The following is a 20,638-nucleotide window of genomic DNA, read 5'->3' as shown; positions in this document are numbered from 1 at the left end:
AAATTGAGTATACAGTGGTTGACAATACAATGCAAACGTTTCCAAATACATATTCAGTTAATAGGTCACAATCCCAAAAAATTCTTAAGAAATTTGTATTTTAATGAATTAAATTCTGAAAACAGAAAACAAACTAAAAAGTATTAATTGTTATGGTATTGACAAAACAATGAAATAATTTCATTTTTTGGATATCCTTTGATTTTTACTATTTGAATAGTCATCCCTGATAATATTTTGCTCTAAACCAACACTAAAATTCTTCAAATCAATACAAAAAATGATTGTTTTGGTTGTTAAATTCTCAACTCTTGACTCTAGCAAAAATTTCCTTTGTGTTAACCAGTATAACCATATAAATCAATTCTTTTTAACGGTAATGAAATTTACTATAGTTAAATATAAAATCTAGTAAATTTTAACATATCAAAAAAAGTTTTATTGTATTGTCACTTACTGTATATGATAATAGGATACATGCGGGCTTCGAAAAATCTATTTCAAACAACACTTGGACCTTACAGCAACTATCAATAAGATTCCAATATGATCGAAATAAATGGGATATTAAGCACTGCTTCTATTTTACTGTATAGACAATTTGTTCAAAGAGTAAAATTATACTTCCAATAATAAATATTGTTAAATTCAATATTATTGGATATAGGGTATACAAATCGTATTTCCGGGAATATTTATTTTTAATAAATATTTGAAACAAATTAGAATTTGGTTAAAAATAACGCTATTCATAAGATTGAGCTATTTTACTCAGACATTTCCAAATACTTTATAGAATTGTTTAATTGGGTTGAAACTTTTATTATTGCTTCATTTAAATAAATGATACAAAAGAAATTAAGATTTATTTATATTTTTTATTGATAAAATAATCCATTCTCCATTTTCGTGTGGTAATTTCCGTTTAATAACCTCCAGCTACAAACTAGTGATATTAAAGTATTGAGTATTTGTGTATTGAGTGCCAATTACCACTATAATAGGAAAAAATTACGTACATATTTATTAGAGTATTTATTATATCGAGATATTTTTCAATAATTCTAAAGGTTTTTTAGATAAACATGTGTTAATTATATAAAAAGAAGAGCTTTTTGAATGGCTTCCTATAAAAAAGTTTAAATTTTAGTTTATATTGTATTATTTAAAATACGAAATGTCAAAACAGTATCGATATTTAACAACACATTCCCACATTACTGACGATATCAAAGACTGATTTGTATTCGAAAATATGTAGGCGTTGAAAAAACACTAGAAATACTGCAGCAAACGCTAAGCTGATACTACTGCACAGCTGTTCTAAATGGCATTGCCAGGCACAACAGTTTATTAAAAAAGAAACAAGTAATCAAAACAAAAATAAAAATCCTCCGGGAAAATCGTTTAACACCGTATTATACCAAGTTATTTTTATAGATTTTCAAAGTAAAAAATTATTCATTGTAACATGTCTGACTCCGATTGTGATTGGTTCGACAAAGACGATGATGAACTTATTAAAGATGTGCAAAAAACTCTAAAAACCAAACAACAAGCAAATACTGAATATATAAAGACAACAACAAATACTATAGGTAAAACGTAGACACCTTTTGGAATTACCGTCAAAATGAACTAAAACATTTTCCTTTGCAGATGATTATATCAAAGAACTGACAATTAAAGCAGCAGCACAGTCCACGGGAGATGCTAAGAAAAACAAACTTAAAATAACCGATTTAAGAAAATTGTCTAATATGACACCGCTGGATATTTTCTTATATGCATCCACCGTGGAGTATGATTTCTATACAGATCAAATTTACTTAAACGATAGCCAAGAGAAAGTTATACTTTATACTGCGGTTTTATCTACTATATGTCGGCTAGAATTGCCGGGATTTCATAAGAATCTGCTAAAGAGTTTTACACTTAATGGCAACTTGCAGGAACAATATCGCTTGCTGGTGGCCAAATTAATGTGCAAACGCTTTAAAGATATGTGGCTGAAGGAAGAAGAGATGATTGAGTTTTTAAATAACATGGAATTATTGATATTACAGTCATTTAAACTCTATAGCAAGGAGGATAAATGTCATATGTTGTTAAAGGACCTATTAACCATTTTGGAACAAACGGATAATCCTACCATAAAAAAGAAAAAAATACTTGTTCAATTTAAGGAGAATCTAGAACAAGCCCTCAAAGTTCAGCAGTCCACTGAACACAATCTAGAAATATATCCCACCTTAGACGATTTAACAAAAGATCAAGCCTTTAATAACGCCCTAGAAAACAATCAAACAACCTCACAACAGAGTGTTCAAGAGTATTTGTCGAAACATTTACGTTTTCTTAAACAAGACTTTCTATTGCCCCTAAAAGACTGCGTTGGTTTGTTGAGAAACAAACGTAATACGACTGAATTACCAGACAATTTTTATGTTTTTGAAAATGTTTTAATAGTTTTGAATGAACAATTTTTGGATGCCTATCGCCATGAGTTGGTATTCGTAGATGTTTTGGGTTCGCGCAGAAATATGGACACTGAGGATGTCCAGATGCCGTATCAATTGCAGGAGAAGTTGAGAAAAATTAAATCTGGCGCTTTGCTATGTTTTAGTACCAGTTATAATTTCGACAATTTAATATTGGCCACGGTTACGTACACGAGTCATGAGTGTATGAAGGAAGGATTTGTAAGTATTAAAATTATATCTATCAGCTTAACGAAAAGTTTAATAATATTGACAAAAAAAGAAATTTCCAAAATCTTGTTCCAAAAAGCTTTTTTATCAAAATTAATACAATGTTTAATGTTTTCAACAAAAATCTAATTTTTTGCAAACAAAAATTTGATTTAAATTGTGTATCTATACTCTTTCAGATTGGTATCGAAATCGTACGCCAATACAACATTGGCAACATCTACAATCGTAAATTATTGATGTTTGAGACACCAGCATTTTTTGAACCATATCACAATGTTTTCAACTATTTAAAAAACTGCACCATCACCAATTTTCCCATGAAGAACTACATTGTGGATGTGGAAAATCCCCTTGACAAGATACCATCATATTTAAATGAGAACACAGTATATCAATGTTATGGACAAACATTCAAACCACTCAACGAAGAACCACCACAAAATGTTATGGGTTTAAATGATTCACAATTGCAGGCTTTTGGAAAAGCTTTAAGACAAGAATTTACCCTCATACAGGGACCGCCGGGTACTGGTAAAACTTATCTATCTGTACAAATGGTAAAAACTTTAATGGAAAATGCTGAAACACCTTTGGTATTAATAACTTACACCAACGAATCATTGGATAAGTTTTTAATTAAACTTTCCGAATATACCGATAAAATTGTACGATTTGGTAGTCAGTCTAGAGATCCTGCCATTGCGAAGTACAATATTAAAGATGTGGTGGAACATGCGCAAATTAATCCCAAATTAAAGAGACTGTATTATTTGATAAATATAGAATTTAAAAATAAATTTCAAAATTTACAATTAAAACACAAAGAATTCGACGGCACTGACGATACATACCAAGAGATTTTGAAGGCCCAGCGTGAATTGGCCGAAGTTACTGAAAAATTGCAAACCATTAGAATCATGTTTCAGTTTTATGTGGCCAAGGAGAAATCAATTATAGCTCTCACAACCACTTGTGCGGCCAAAACTAATTTTCTATTTCGTTTGTTAAAAAGTAAAATCGTTATTTTCGAAGAAGCAGCAGAAATTTTGGAATCTCATGTTGTGGCGTGTTTGACACCCTACACTCAACATGTTATAATGATTGGTGATCATCAACAGCTGCAGCCCTATAGTTCTAGCTACCAACTGCAGCAATATTCCCATATGAATATCTCGTTATTTGAAAGGATATTTACTAAACAAACTACACCCATACAATTGAAAACTCAATATCGTATGCATCCAAAAATAGCCGATCTATTGTGTAATACAATTTATAAAGATTTGAGTAGTGATGTTTCGGTCACACAATATCCTGATATTCGTAAAATGTCCGCAAATCTCTATTTTATGACTCACAACATGAAAGAGGCAAAAACCCAATATGATTCATCATTGTATAACCCTTTTGAAGTGGAGGAAATTATAAATTTGTCATTGCATTTAATTGAGAATGCTGCATATGCACCGGAGGATGTTCACATACTCAGTCCTTATGCCAAACAAGTGGATTTGATCAAGAAACAGGTAAAAACTAATTTTTTGTTAACAAAATGTTATATTTACCAAATAAATATTTTCTATTATTTATTTCAGTTGCAAAAATATCCCTCTCTCAACTCCTTGAAAGCGTCTACAGTGGACAGTTTCCAAGGCCTGGAATGTAATATTATATTGCTTTCACTGGTACGCAACAACACAATACCACAAATTGGTTTTCTGAAACAAGCAAATCGCATATGTGTAGCATTGTCACGTGCCAAACATGGCATGTATATCATTGGAAATCTACAATTACTAAGTCAATGCAGCAGTACATGGTTGCAAATTCAAGAGAAATTATTACAACAAAATGCAATGGGCCCCAAGTTCCCCATAGAGGCCTAATTAACCAAAAACAATAAGAATAAAATAAGCATAACCGATCTTTTTTTAATATATACTAGCCTAAGTAAAAACAGTTTCAATTTATATATTGAAAACGCTAAAAATTATGCATATGTATTTTATGTTTTTAAAACCTGGATTCCTTTTTTATATTTGATTTATAAAATTATTTCTTTACGAGGAAAAAAAAACTAATTTGTATTTATTTTATTATTTCAGTTTTGTTTTATTATTATTTTAATATATACTTTTTTATTTTTTGTAAACGTATTTTGTTTGTTTGTAAACTACAATACTTTTTTTTTAAATTAAAAATGTGAAAAGAAAAAACAAATATTTTGTATTTATTTAAGTTTCGTCTCCTTATTTATTAAAGAATAAAAATTACTTGAACAAATTTAACGGTTTTTTTTCTCTTTAAAATGTTTTATAATTAATTGTTTTATTAAAATAGACAATATTTACAATGCATTCCATGCACTTTTGAGTTTGATTTGATAGAATTGATATTTAGAAATTTCGTAACATACATCACTTTAGCTTAATGAATAATAATTTCATAAATAATTTTCAACGCCAAGTGAAATGTTTATTTTAGAACATGTGAATTAAAGTTAATCAAATAATCCAAAAAATAAGAAAATCAACAAAATTGTCCAAAAAATATTTCACAAAATTAAAAAAAAATGTGGAAAAAATCGTGGAAATCGCTTAGTCATGTATGAGCTGATTTTCTCGATTTTAAATAGCAACCAAATTTTGACTATAGCGGATATATTGATATATAACCATGAATGAATGCTCTTATATTAAAAGCCTTTGATTGAATCTAAAGAACTGGTTTATTGGGAATAGTTTTATGGAATTCAAAGCTCTAGTTTATGGTTCTTAATTTCAATACTAAATTAAACCATTGGTTTTTTCGAATAAGAAATGAGGTATACAGCAGTCGTAATTCTGCTCCCTCATCATTGCTATTACCGCTGCCTACGAGAGATTTTTCCAGCTCAGTCTCGTATTAGTAAATGATTGGCGTCGTCTAATTATACCTCGTTATGGTTATTAGAAGTTGGCATTGCCCACATGCTTTCGTTTTGGATACATAACCTATAAATTATACTTAGATACATGGCGGAGTATCAAGCAAAACTCAATTCGAGAATTTCGACTTCCTGTATAAAGTTATAAGTAGATTGTTATTTCTAGAACGAAGCTCGTAATAGATGATGACCAGGGAAGCCAGAATCATGCAAATGCATGTTTTATCCTATATGTCAGTGTTTAAGGTATTTGTCCATTTCGGAACATATTTTTCCATATTTTGCACTTTATAGCATATTTTTGCAAATATTACTTATTACAGCATATTTATGTCATATTTGCCCTATTTGTATATATTTTTATAATTTTATATTTATTATTTTTATCACATATTTTTTCAGCAAAAAAAGTTTTTCTTTAAATGTTTCAGCAAAAAAATTTTTTTAATCTTTATCTTAAAATATACTTAGGTGATGGAATATACGGTTCGGTACAGCCGAAAATTGTTTTTTATTATTGAATTTTCCCAAATACTATTTTTCATATTACACATTATCTAAACAATCGATAGGGAAACTTCTAGGAAAATACGAATATGGATATCAGTAGCGACTGCCAATAATACGACAAATTTTATTGTTAGAATTTGAAACGCAGTTATCTTGGAAAAATCTGTTCATCCGAAAGTTCTTTAAAAATATTGGATGTAAATTTTAAGAATAACTTTGTATTGCTTTGGATAATGTACTCTTTTCAGTACTTAAGCAAAAGATCAGTAATTATTTGAAAAATCAATTTTACTACTGGAAAAATTGAACAAAAATTGCAATTTTTGTTGTTAAAGAAATGGTATTGAGTTTTAAAAAAAAGGATTTTTTGGCTTTAACATTTTTATGAGCATATTTTTCGGTTTTTACAGCATAGTTTCCTGGTGACTTTATGAATATAAATGAATTCCATTTTTCAGTCACAGTAAGTTGTAGGCACGAGTTTTAGATTTAATTGCGTTTTAAAAACAAATTAAAATAAAAAAAATAGAAATATTAAATATGTACATACATACCAATTTTTACTTTGTTGATTCATGAATTAATGTTGATTGTTGTACTAAAATGTTGATTGTATTATTATTATGTACAGAAAAGTTGATAAAAAATTTCGAGAATTACGAATACTTGTAGTGCAGGCCAGTCAACTTGGACGGAAAATATTTTTTTTTTAAAAAAACGCTTTGTAAACATTGTCTAATATTCTAGATAACATATTAGTTAAAAAGCCAATTTTATATTATACATTTTACACACATATTGCAAATAGATAAAAATTAAAAAAAAAATGTTGACTCAATGCTGGTTTTTACAAAACAAACGATACATTTTTATAGATTGATTAAAATTGTTATTATTTTTGATTAGCCTTGTAAGGATTAAAGCAGATTATGGTAAAACAGGGTTAAAATATAGAACTAGGAAAAGCGCAGATTTATTATTGCCTAAAAGATAAAACTAATATGTTGCACAATAAATTATTATTTAAAATTCGTCCAGTTTGTTTTATTTCCAAATATCGACTTTTGATTATTTATCTACATATTGTTTTTTTGGTATTATTTTGATTTTTTCAAGTAAATATATGCAGAGGTGTTCATTTATTTTTTAGGAGTTCGGACCATAAAAAATAATCTGTTTTCACAATGGATTCGATGTATTCAAGATCGTCCTATTTAGAAGATGTTTATTGTATGAATAGATTTCAAACTTATTTTGGAATATGATGAATTAATTATAACTAGGACATCTAGAAAATTCTTGGATATATCGATATAGTTGAATGCTATTTTCAAGTTCAATACTTTATCAAAAATTTTTAATAAATTAAATGTCTGATTACATACTGATATTACTGATTAATCCTTTGATTTATGTTTCCCGGTTGAAATCATGTTTATTAGTTTAGTTGTTATCTTTGCTGTGGTTTTGTTTTCCTTCACTGCTGGGAAATCGTTTGAATCACGATTGACCAAGTCTTGATATGTTTAATGTTGAGTATTAATGAAACGAACTTGGCATTCAACCATATTAAATTGTTGTTTAATATACAGTTTTTCTGGAGATTATGCATTTAGGTCAAGTCCAATGAATTGAGCTGCTTATGCCGGGTTTGAACATAAATCCACAGGACGTATCGAAGCAGGATTGGCTGGACAGTTCAATATTTGGGATTTTAATGGAGACCTTTGACTAATAAACATTTTACATCTTAAATGTGATAAAACAAACATTTATGAACGCCGATCGTTAAGGCAAAGCTTTTGTATCTTCACATATTACCACGGGATATCAATCAACAAGTGACCAGAGTAATTGACTACTAGCCGACCATACAGAGGTATGTGCAGGATCCATTTGATCGCCGTTCGTATATGACAGCTTTGAACGACATTCACAGGGAAGCCATCAATTCCGCAGTAGCAGGATATCGATATCAGAAGCTGGAAGATTCTGAAGCGTAATTATGTAACTCGTTTCGAAAAGAAATTCGTTCGGATGCTTTATACATTGCATTTCGAAAGTGTTTCGTTTCGAATCGAATTACATAATAACCCCCAGGTTCCTCATGACACCCTCCACATATTCAACTGTTTAGCCAACCCTACTTCACTGCGTCCTACGGATTTATGGACTCATCCGGTCGAAGTACATATTCCTTGGACTTGATCAACATGCAGAACTCTCTAATTGAATATTGTAAAACTGTTTATGCTGCTACAATAACAACAACGAGCCGACCAATCGTTTGAAGGTAGCTAACATGGGTTCTTTATCCATTTCCCTAGTGATATCGGCTAGCGTTTTCAACTCATTATCAGCCCAATTATGAATAAAAAATTCCGCGGGAGTTTTTTTTCCCATTGAATTTGAATAGGAAAAATGAGAAAAGGGGAAAACTCCCGGGGAATTTTTATTCATAATTGGGCTATATTACTATTTCGAAATTTTTGAGTTGAGTAGATAATGGAGCTTTAGCAAATATAGTAACTTTCGGCCACAGCAGCCACATTATCATCGGTACGCACCATACGATTGAGTGCTGCCTCACGAACTTGCGATGGGTGCTTAATTTCGACCAACATCTTATTTTCATCAAATACACAGTTTGGGCAATACAGCACATAATTTAGAAAAAAGTTTGCAATAAGCGTAGACTGATTTTGAACGCGGAGGTATGATGGTCAATATTTCGAATAGAAAAAATCTATCAGTGTCAAAATAACACATGATTTAAAAAGATATTTGTATTTGGACAACCCTGTACATCAAAATTTTTTAGGACCTAAATCATTCCTCAAAATCATTCAACAAAAAAAAAATATGATATATACCAAGGTGAAGGATATATAACATTTGAAAAATCAGAATATAGCACTAGTATCGTTTGTTCAATAAAAACAGCATATTATATTAATTAATATTGCGATTAACATTGCCAATAGAATTATATTTTTATAGTCATATTTCTTTTAATTGTTATTATTTTATTTTTGTTTTAAATTAATTTGATAATTATTTTTGTTTATATTAATCGAATTTCTTTTTATTTTATTAAACTTTTTTCATATTTAACGTTTTTTCTTTATTTGTTTGTAATACTATATAAAAATACGCTAAAATTTTTAATATGATTTTGTTTTTCTTTTTCTTTATTATTATTTTTTTTAATATGCTAGAAGAGGAAAACAACCAAAACGATATCCTTAAAAAGAAAACTTTGAAAGTCATGTAAAAAAAATGAATAAAACAAAATATTTAAAATTTTTAATGCTTGTTTTTTTTTTTGTTTAAGTTTTTAATTTTTAATGTTAAGAGACGTTTCTTGTTTTTTTGTTTGTTGTTGTGTTTGATTCTTTATAGATCTTATGATATATTTTCTATAAATTTGTTAAATTTGTTTTTTTGTTTAAAGTGCATATTTTACAATGTATAAATTATTTATTTATTACTTAAAAACTAAAAAAAATATTAAGAAACAATATTGTATGACAGGGGGAAGGGAGTTGAGGAAAAGGTTTTGGGATACAATGAGAGAGGTAGGGAGAGATATATTGTTGTAGGATGTATACAAAATAATGTCTTTGTGTTTTTTTTTTAAAAAAGCAAACTAATTTAAACAAATTAATATAAATTACACTTTATTTAAATTAAAAAAAATATTAAATTAATTTTAGAGTGTGTGTGTGTATGTATGTATGATTACTATTTTAAAACTTAATATTACAATAATTTTTTAAGTTTCTTTTAAAAGAAATTATTTTAAAATTAAAGAAAATTTCTAATAAAAAAAATATTTGTAGATAAGCCAAGCAGTTCTTTAGGAGTATCTATAAAAACTTTTGGAAAATCAAATATTCGTTTTTTTAAAAAATTATAAAAATATTAAAATAAAATGTGTGCGTGTCAGGTTGTTTTTTTTTAAATCTTTTGTTTTGTTAATGGGAAGTTAACTTGATTTTCAATTTGTTTGGTATTTTGGTTTTGACGTTGTATTATGAACGCTTGTCGAAAAGAAAGTGTATATTGCTTTATATTAATATATATGCAGGCAAATTTTATCAAGTATAAATTGTAAAATTATTGTAATAGTTGGAGGGGAGGTAGAGAACATATTATAGAAATATTGCAGTATAAAAAAAGATGAGTTTAAAGAGTGAAAATATTAGAGTGGGAAATTTAGATTACTTAACAAGCAAATTTTTTATTCTTAATTAATGTATGTGAAATTCAAATCTATAACATTAATTTAAGCTTTAAAATCTTAATAAGAAGTTTTGCAATAAAAATATTAAACAGTAAGAGAAGCTCTACTTTACGTGAGCAAAGTTAAATGATTTGAAATTATATTAAATTTTTACAACAAAATAACTTCAGCAGAGATTTTTGTACGTGAACTACTACTAATTCGCAGAATTCATACACATATAAAGAAAATTCGAAAATCAACTTCGAATTTGGTATATAAAACTAAAGCTATTAAAATTTTGAATCTCAAGTTCATCTTGTTTTCCCATGAAGAATATAATTTTATACATTTAAATTTTGAAAGTAAAATACATATAGACATATAGCAGCGATCGATATGCAGTAAAAAATCTGAAACTAAATATTGAATAGCTGGATGAGGGATGATAGAGATATAGTAGGGAAAAGAAACATTAAAAATAAAAAAAGAAATAATTTCTACTTATTAGTTTTTTGTTGTTGTGTTGTTGAATTTGTTTTAAAACTTAAGAAATAAATTATTCATTTATGATCATGACATCAGTTTGTTGAAGATTGTTCTTGTGGTCCTTGTGTTGGTGGTTGTATTTGTTTTTGTTGTTGTTGGTTGTATGATGAAAACAACGACGACGACAGATACTACCGATGTGGCGGCGATGATGACAACTATGACGGCGACGACGACAACTAAGACAATGATTTTATATTGTATATTGACAACGGCAGCATAAATTTTATGAAAACCTCTTCTCCTACTTCTTCTTCTCCTTCTTCTTCTTCTTAACTCTAAACACAGTTGTAGTTGCAGTAGTTGTTGTAGTAGTAGCAGCAGCAGTAGTAGTAGTAGTAATAGTAGAGATATTAAGAGGTTTCTTTGGGATGATGACGTTGTCTTTGTAGGGACGTTTTATTGCTACCGTCTACTAATGAGGCCATTTGGTGGGGCTTGTTGGCTAGCCGTATGCATTAGTTCCAATTCCACCAGCAATGGAAAATGATCGGAGGGTATATGCGGGTGTGGACAGCCCACGACTTTATTTTCTCGCAACCATTCGTTGGAGATGGGCCCCAAAAGGCCCAACGGTACCATGCCTGTTTTGGTATAGAATATATAGTCAATAATGCCCTTAAAATCGAACGTATAATTAGTGTGCGGCATTATGTCCTCACTGTAGGCGGAGGCCAGTTTAAAGGAATGCGTAAACTCAGCCGTGTCATTGGAGAGTAAACGTTGTAGACATGCCTTGTAGCCCATATCCTTAAAGTCACAATGGTCCATGTGAACGCGTCCTTTGCTCAAAAACTCAATAACACCAGAATCAGGCAACGAATTAAAATCACCACACAACAATAGTTGAACACTATTTGAGTCATTCTTATGGCCAGGCCTAAAACTGTGACTAGCCTCGTCTATAATTGATTTTATTTCATTGCTTAACATCATGGTCTGTATAAGTTTCACATCGCAAAATTCTGGATCCCAGTGAATGTGAGCGGTGCACACCAACAGAGCTTGAGATATTTGCGTTACTTCGGTAACGGGATCCCAGGCAGTTTCTTTAACCTTAAGTAAAGCGGCTAAACCGATATTGTCCTTGGGCATAACACGATTCAACATGTTGTCCGAACCCTCAGCATTGGCCATAGCCAGTTGATTGAATTCAATCAAGTGCTCTTTAATAAGAGAAAATCTATAAAATAAAAACAAGAGTAATATTATAAACATATAATCCACTAGAAGATAATAATAATAATAAAAATGTAATGCATACTTTGAGGCTCTAAAGAAAATAGCGCAGCCATCCACATATTTACGTTCCATCTCGGACATTGTTTTGGCTCGTGACTTGGGTGAGAATATGCCCTCATAACCGTCATTCTTTAATTCGGGCAAAAAGAAATTGTAAAACTGTTCCGTTTCAATTTCCTGTAGACTTATTATGTCAGCCGAATAATGACGTATCTCATCGAGTATGGCCTTTTTCCTATATTCCCAGCTAAGGGCCCACGATGGGCAATAGCCATACATTTGACGGGTGGCATATTTATCGCATAAAACATTGTAACACATGACGGTAAAAATGCCTAAATAGAATGGAAGGAATTTATATTTTAGTTAAATATTCTTTGAGGTTTCACATTTTTTATTTTACAAATAATTAGGTAGCTTTTGAACGATTGGAGATATCATAATGAAATTTCAGTCTGTTAAATAAGGTGTGTTTGAGTTGATTTGTATTTGCATGTATTCGTAGTTTTAATAGGGGGTTAGTGGACGGGCCTCAAATTTTGTATTAAAAAATTACCAAAAGTTTAAGTTAAAAAAATATGTTTGCTTAAGCTACGTTTCCGCATACACCGTAATCGGCACCGAAAACGAAATTCCATACATTTGCACCGAAAAAAGTTCGTTTCAGAAATCGGCAACGAAAATTGGAAACGAAACGGCACCGATCAGTAATTTTCTTTATTGGAAGATAATAGATTTTGTCAAAAATAATGAAATTCTATTTAATGTGCGACATCCAAATTAAAAAATAATTTCGTTTCTGTTTTATTCCGCAAAGCACCCAACTGAAACGAAAACAATTCAGAAACGAGACGGTGACGAACACCAGCGTTTTTCAGTTTCAATTTTCGTTATCGGCGCCGATTACGGTGTATGCGGAAACCCAGCTTTACTTGTGTGGATTATGTCTTTTAGTTTAAGAGATATTAAAGTTGAAGAATTATTTAAAAAAAATTTGGGCGGATAAATCTGATAAAATTTTAAATAAAATGGAAAAAAGTTCCACACAGGTCCCTATAAAAAGTTACACACATCCAAAAAGTTACACAAATCCTACGCGGTGTTGAAAATTCCAAAAAAAACATGGTATGAGGACACCTAAACGCTCCAATATATTCGTGTAAAATAATTTCGATGGAGTTTCGATTAGTTGAGGAGTTATAAAGAAAAACGTTATTAAAAGTATTTCATATAAATTCATATAAAAATTTAAGCAAATAAAAAACAGAACACAATTGAATCAATTTAAATTTATATGGTAAAACATACATAGGTGCTTAAATTTTTATATGAAAAAACGTACTTTTTATAACGTTTTTCTTTATAACTCCAGAACTAATCGAGTCTCCATCGAAATTATTTTGCACGAATATAGTAAAGAGTTTAGGTGCCTCATATCATGTTCTTTATTAATTTTGGCAATTATGTGTATATAATTTTATACAATTTTAACAAATTTTTCAATGAGTTTTCATTTTGATATGAGAAACATATTGGATATATTTGGGGTATTCACACGGTCTACTATTTGGTCGTATTGTCATAATGTCCTAATATATTATTATAGTTTAATCAAATTTTTGTTGTGTTTGAAACAAAAAAGTTCTAAACTAATAAGACTTTTTGAACTATGTTTATTGTTTTGTCATAAAATAATACTTTTTTTGTTTAAAACACAACAACAACTGTTATAATATATTAGGACATTATGACAATATGACTAATAGGAGACCGTGTGAATACCCCAATTATGTATGTGGTAAATTTCATTAACCATCCGACTGCTTTCCGCTTTCACATGGATCTTCCCTATAGAAAAAAAAAATACTTCGGGCTCGTACATATTCTGAAAGAAAACTTAACGTAAGTGCGAGCAAAATAAAAAAAAATATTTTTGGAAGGCCCTATATAAAGCAACTTTGCGATGCCGCGCACTGGCCTCTCCAACTACGAACCCATGTAAATACAAAAACACCTCAACACTGTCTGTGTGAAATTATATTAAGATTTATCCATTATTTCCCAAATAAAATTAAATACTTACAGGCTGGTCTAGATTTGTTAGGCTTCGCCAATGGTATCCATGGCCGCTGAGGTGGTGGTGTTACGGAAACTAAAAATAAAAGCAAAAATATTTGTTAATTAGTTAAATTTTAAAAATATTGTTGATAATTTTTTATTCAAAAATATGTGTGTAAAAAAAGAAAAAGGAAACTTTTCAATATCAAAATACTTTTCTGTTAAAAACTGCAACTTGTACAAGAAGTATATAGTCCCAAAGGAACCACTAATATCTAAACAATATCCTTTAGAAAATCTGTAACTTAATATAAAAGAAAACTACTATATTTCGTGTAAAAACTTTGCTTCACAATTTCAAAATCATGAAAATACAAATTGTAAACAAAAAGTGCAATTGTTGCAATGATGTTTGCTAAATTCAAGGTGTATTTTTAGGTACTTACATACTTATAAAACATACGGTGAAAGTAACCCACAAATTACTTCCGTGTCGCTAAAATGTAAAAAATTGAAAGCAAAAACAATAACAACAACAGCAACTACAACCACTTAACTACAGATTTCGAAATAAAAACAAAAACAAATCAGTAAACGCATCGTAGTAAATGAGGATTGTCACTTTAAAAGTTTAACTTTAAAAAATTGGACACGATTTTAAATGAAATTAAACAAAAAGTAAAAGAAAACAAACACACGGCTGATGTTTTGCATGCTTTGCCAAACAGATGATGATAATTTTCATAGTAAAGAAAGAACTAAGCACAACATAACATACTACATTCATTTGTATTAACAAACACACTACATATCGCACCTAAAATGCAAAATAACGTATCATTGAAAATTCAAAATTGATTTTATTATCGATTACTATTCTCTACATCATAATTACATGTGTACAAAATTTTAAACTTTTACTATCAAAAATAATCAATTGCACGATAACGTATACGTTTTGAGTAATTAATTAATAAATAGTATTGGAAGTTATTTTAATTAGTTTCCTAATATTTTTCAAATTTAATTTCTAGTTTCATTGTAATTCAGATTTGAAAATTTTGTTTCAATATCTCAAGTAGTTTTCATTTTATATCGTTTTTTGCTTCTTCTACGTTACGTTATTTTGCATTTTAGGTGACGATATTGTAGTTAAATGTAAAAATTACATTAAACTGTAGAGTATGTGTGTTTGTATGTTGAGTAAGCAAAGCAAGTGCACAGCGAGAGTATTTGTAGAGTTGGTAAGGTGCTAATAGAGCAACATGCAAATCATACATACTTTCATACACACTCACACCACACAGTATTGCAAACAAATCAAACCAAAATCAAACAAATATAAAAAAACCTGTTGTTGCTTTAGCATGTTATAGTTGTAGTATTTTTTTGCTTATTGATCATTACAAAAACACTACTACAAATAATAACAACAACAGCAATAGAGTAACCTGTTTTTTCTTCTTATATGAGTAAACAACAACAACACTACATGCAAATGAAAACGACAGTGTTAATCAATGATAGTTTTGTTATTGTATTTTTTTTTTGTATGTACATATGTTTATGCAAAAAAGAAACCAATAACAAATAAACGTAAATATCAAACTGTTACTCCAAGAGTAAGTACTTTATAAAGAAAAAAAAAACAAGAGAGACAAACCCCTTTAAGACATGAATTTGCAAATTGCATGGAGCCATGGTTGTTAAAATGCTAGTCACTGTTTTGTTTGGGAAAAAACAATAACAAAAAAAAAACTATTTACATTGATCAGCTGTTGTCATTCAAATAAACAGTGCGTTCCATAAGTATGTGTTCAATAAAGAGTAAATGTTGTTTTATTTTAACCATTTTTAAATACATAATATTAAATATAATTTTTTATCATTGATGGACAATATATTTTCCAGACAAAAAGTCTTTTCGCGAATTTGTTATTGAAATATCATCCGAAAGACGTGTTTTTCATACAAATTTGGTAGACAAACTTCTTTCAACATCGAAAATCTGCCATGGATAAACCGGTGTTCTCTATTAGCAATTAAAAATTACCATTTCAACACATCATGCTTCAAAAAAGTTTAGTTTTTTTTACGTTTAGGTCTAAAATTTAAGTGCTAGAAATTTGACCCAAATCGGACAAAGATTTCGGGACCCGCATCGAGGTCAAAGATGTGTGAAACTCCTTAACATTCTGCATTATTTTACAGAAATGTGTAGATTTATTTATTAACCATCTCCTTTGGAAAAACTGACCCTCAAACTGTATTATCCCTAAAATTCGGAAAAAATGCAAATTTTTCAGTTTTTGTAAAAATTTAGCTACTAAATCATTACTTTTGCCATTGAATGTAAATGAATGTAAATGAATCGAAATGTGTACGTAATTGTCGTTGGAATGAGATATATATGACTAATATTGGTTAAAAAATGTTAAAGTTATTAAAAATTTCCCCAGACAATGAACAAGAAATTTAGTAGTTTTTACTTAAAATGTATTTACTTATGTATGAGTTTTTGTCTTCGTATGATACAGATCACCTATTCGTAGGTATGACCAACAAAATTTAATTTTTTAACGGCTGTTTCAAATCTCCATTTTTAAATTTTTTAAAAATTTTGTTAAACAAATTTCAGAATTTATTGATTATCTTATTGGGATATAGGAAATAAAAATATGAAAAAATTATGTCAATATCTGACAGTTTTTCGTGCCTGCGATTTATATTTTACGATTTTCGGGAAAAACCAATGTTTTGGCCATATTTTGGCGAATGATACCAATTTTTTTACGGTTATGAATTTTAAGTAAAACCTATTCATAATATTATAGTCCAGGTAGTTTTAAAAACAGTCTGAAAGTTTTACTACAATTGGAAGATTTTAATCGAGAAGGTCAAACAAAGGTCAAATTTTTCAATCCATTAGGATAGCCCGAAGCGTAATAGATATAAAGCCCGTCCAATTAGGCGAATCGACACCATAGCCAAATATCCATGTCGCTAAGGTAAATCTCTGTATTTGGTGGGCGCAAAAGGGTCCTATCTATTATGAGCTGCTGGAATCTGACCAGACCATGCAGATTTCAGCACTGAACGCAACTGATTTGTTTGAAGCGAGCATTGGCCGAAAAACGCCCAGAATATGTGGCCAGACATGAAACCGTAATATTCCATCATGACAACGCTCGGCCACATGTTGCAATGCCTTTTAAAAAGTATTTAGAATGAAAGTGGTTAGTATGTTTTGTCTCACCCGCTTTATAGTTCAGACCTTGACCATATTTGGTCAATTCACAAGGTCTCTTATCATGTCATATTGTCATAATGTCCTAATATTTCACAATGGTTTTTATTGTTTTTCAAGTAAAAAATGTCCTAAAATAATAGTACTCTGTATAGTATGTTTATTGTGTTATCGTAACCAACCAGTAGAGACCTTCGCCGAATGCCTAAGTGTCGGTTAAGCCGAGCTGCCGTGTCGAGATATATTAAGACATTATTACAATATGACTGATAAGGGGCCTTGTGAATTGACCAATTGTATATTGTACAAATGTTTCAAAATTAAATCTAAACATTTTAAAAAATTTCGCATTTTTAAGTCATACACCCATTAGTTGTACAATACGACTAACACATTTGGTCAATTCACAAGGTCTCTTATCATGTCATAATGTCCTAATATTTCACAATGGTTTTTATGGTTTTTCAAGAAAAAAATGTCCTAAAATAATACTACTCTGTATGCTATGTTTATTGTGTTATCGTAACCAACCAGCAGAGACCTGCGCCGAATGCATAAGAGTCGGTTAAGCCGAGCTGCCGAGTCGTGATATATTAGGACATTACGATAATATGACATGATAAGAGACCTTGTGAATTGACCAATTGTTAAAATATAATTGGTTGGAGGTTAATAAATTTTAAGAAAATCAATTGTTAAGAAAATTGTGGGATGTTTACAAATTTATTTAACATAAATATTCTTAGTATGTATTTATAAAAATGGTACAAGTCCTTTCAATTAAAAAATAATATTATTGACGTATTCGGTAATTAATGTGACAACCGATTTGTCCGTAATTTTTTTCTGTGTATAAAAACGGATTCGGTTTAGTTTCGGCCTGACGAAACTTAGACTACTAATTTAATATTCGTCGTCTATAATTTTTGATAGTGCATTTCAAAACGTTCAAGACTTTCGTTATATCAGCATCATATTCTATTATTAGATGTAAAATGTTTCAATATTGGAATAACATTTTTAAATTTTAAAAATCTGACATATTTGTATGCACTGACCACAAAAGTACCAGATGCGTTTATTTATAATAACATCCAGTAAATAATAAGCAAGTTGGAGGTTGAGTCAACTCATAATCAGCGACACCATGAATCCCCTAATCGTAATTTATTACGTTCATACTAAAGTTTAATTGTGGTCAGAATTGAACCATTGTGGATCTGAACGTTTATTTTTAGAGACCACTGTACGCTAACCGAAAACAATAATAAAACATTTTAAGTGCGGTTTTTCGCTTTTGTCGTTTGCGGGGAGTTTTTGAATCATGTGAATCATTTGAATATGGCTCTTCAAAAGCTCCAATACTCCATTTGGTAGACATTAAAAACGAATTTAGTTATTTGCTTGGCATATTCCAAGAAAAATATAAACTATTGTAAAACCTTTTACTTTTGTTTTATAATTTTGTTTCCACAATTATTATTTCGGCATTAAAGCCATCATCAAATACACAAACCGAAAGACTTAAAGCGATTATTTGTTTCTTAAATAAGAAGAGGGAACAACAAAATATTGTTGTATAATTTATGATTGTTATTATTTTGTTGTGGTTAGATGTGTGTGCAATGGAATGAATATCTATTGGATTATTTGATTTTGTTGTATGACTTAAAGTGTTAGGTATTTTTTCTTCTTTTGTATATGAATATTTATTTTAATTTCGATTTTAATTTTTTTTTAAATTTATATATGGTTGATTGTTTTTCTTAAAATGTTTGCTTTTGTTTTATTTTGATTGTTTTTGTAGTTTTTTTCGATTTTTTTTTTCTGGTGGTTTATGAGTAAGTTGCCTGAGTCTGAGCTGTAACTTCATTCAGCTGTTTGCTCTTGGTGCTGGAAAAACTTTCACTTTTATTTCGAAATGTCTGTATTTATTTAAAGTTAATTTTTGCCTTTTTCTTTGTGGTAGCTAGTAGTTGCGATATATATTTTTTTGTATGTTTTAATTTTCTTCAAGACAAAAACAAACAAAAAAAAAAGTTATTAACTGACAGCTTGATTTTAAAGCTATTGTTTTATTGTCGTTAAACATAATTATTTATGTAAGTGTGTTTATTATTATTTTTTCTTTTTGTGGTATAAAGATTTATTTATATAATTTATCTAAAATTTATGGCAAAAATTGTATACCATAATTTTTCAAGAAGTTTTAACAAATCTCTGTTAATTTGATTAAGCGGTCTTCCAAATTTTTAGTTTTGGGTTTCTAACATTTCTGCCATATATCATTAAGAAATTTGTTTAACAATGAAAGCAATGTGAATTTGTTAATTTGTCAAATGATGACAGCGAAAATAAGTAACATGGCGAAAATGTTAATGACGAGATGGCTCAAGAAATTATTAAATATTTTGATAACAGAAATCATAATTTATAACAAATAATATTAAACGATTTAATATAAAACGAAAAAAAACTTTTAAAAATTTAAATATTTCTAAGCTATTTTCTTCATACTGATTTTTTGTGTTGGCTTTCTAAAGTTATGAATGTATGGTATCAATTTGACACGAAGAGTCCATAGAACATCTGTTCTTAAATCTAGATCAAAACTTTGTCAAATCAAGAACAAAAATATACAAATTCCAGACGTTGTCAAATTAAGAACGGCCTGTTGTCAAATCAAGAACAAATCGTTGTTGTGCTTTAGTTTTGTCACAAAGTTTTTGATAATGAACAAAATTGTATTTATAATAGTTAAGAAAACATCCTGTCAACAGTCAGTTGACTCCTGTCAAAATTTGATAGTAGTCTCGTGACTTGAGGAGAAATTGGAAAAAAGTGAATTTTAATTGCTCATTAAGCATAATTTTTGGCGAAAAAAAATATTACTCAATTAGAGGCTAAGCTTGATAATTACTATGGGGACTATGCACCATCAATTTTAATGGTAAAAAAGTGTGGCCGAACAAGCACTGAAGATGCCGAACGTTCTGGACGCCCACTTAAGGTTTCTACACCCGAAACAATTGAAAACAAGTAAGAGTGCTATATTCGGCCGTGCCGAATCTTATATACCCTTCACCAAATTATACTTCAATATAAAAATTTTAAATATTTTTAGGTAAACAAAATTTTTTGGAAAAAAAAATTTCTAATTGTTATTT

General features: G+C 29.5%; 2 protein-coding genes across 6 annotated transcripts in view; one reads left to right on the top strand and one right to left on the bottom strand.

Moving 5' to 3' along the window:
* Positions 1-1,373: 1,373 nt before the first annotated feature.
* On the top strand, positions 1,374-4,997 carry LOC135964057 (NFX1-type zinc finger-containing protein 1). Its single transcript, XM_065516118.1, has 4 exons — positions 1,374-1,598; positions 1,660-2,702; positions 2,891-4,240; positions 4,310-4,997. Exons 1-4 carry the CDS (start codon positions 1,472-1,474, stop codon positions 4,598-4,600), a joined length of 2,811 nt encoding a protein of 936 aa, XP_065372190.1. The 5' UTR covers positions 1,374-1,471; the 3' UTR covers positions 4,601-4,997.
* A 4,449-nt stretch (positions 4,998-9,446) lies between these two features.
* The window catches only part of twin (CCR4-NOT transcription complex subunit 6-like twin), an 86,160-nt gene continuing 74,968 nt past the window's right edge, over positions 9,447-20,638 (bottom strand). For all 5 annotated transcript variants that reach the window (XM_065516116.1, XM_065516113.1, XM_065516117.1 and 2 more), the window contains 3 exons: positions 14,250-14,318; positions 12,189-12,501; positions 9,447-12,107 (listed from right to left, as the gene is read on the bottom strand). In XM_065516116.1, the coding sequence (XP_065372188.1) occupies positions 11,330-12,107; positions 12,189-12,501; positions 14,250-14,318 (1,160 nt within the window). In that variant the 3' untranslated portion in view covers positions 9,447-11,329. The remainder of the gene's footprint in view (positions 12,108-12,188; positions 12,502-14,249; positions 14,319-20,638) is intronic.

Source organism: Calliphora vicina, chromosome 1, assembly GCF_958450345.1.
Source record: "Calliphora vicina chromosome 1, idCalVici1.1, whole genome shotgun sequence".
In the NCBI taxonomy this organism is placed as follows: domain Eukaryota; kingdom Metazoa; phylum Arthropoda; class Insecta; order Diptera; family Calliphoridae; genus Calliphora; species Calliphora vicina.
This window is presented reverse-complemented; position numbering and strand designations above follow the sequence as displayed.

What these genes read in the sequence shown, in the direction of transcription:
- LOC135964057 (XM_065516118.1), top strand. Translation starts at nt 1,472, where the DNA reads ATGTCTGACTCCGATTGTGATTGGTTCGACAAAGACGATGATGAACTT. An exon ending in AGTGTATGAAGGAAGGATTT is followed by an intron (nt 2,703 to 2,890) that starts GTAAGTATTAAA and finishes ATACTCTTTCAG; the next exon opens with ATTGGTATCGAAATCGTACG. An exon ending in TGGATTTGATCAAGAAACAG is followed by an intron (nt 4,241 to 4,309) that starts GTAAAAACTAAT and finishes TATTTATTTCAG; the next exon opens with TTGCAAAAATATCCCTCTCT.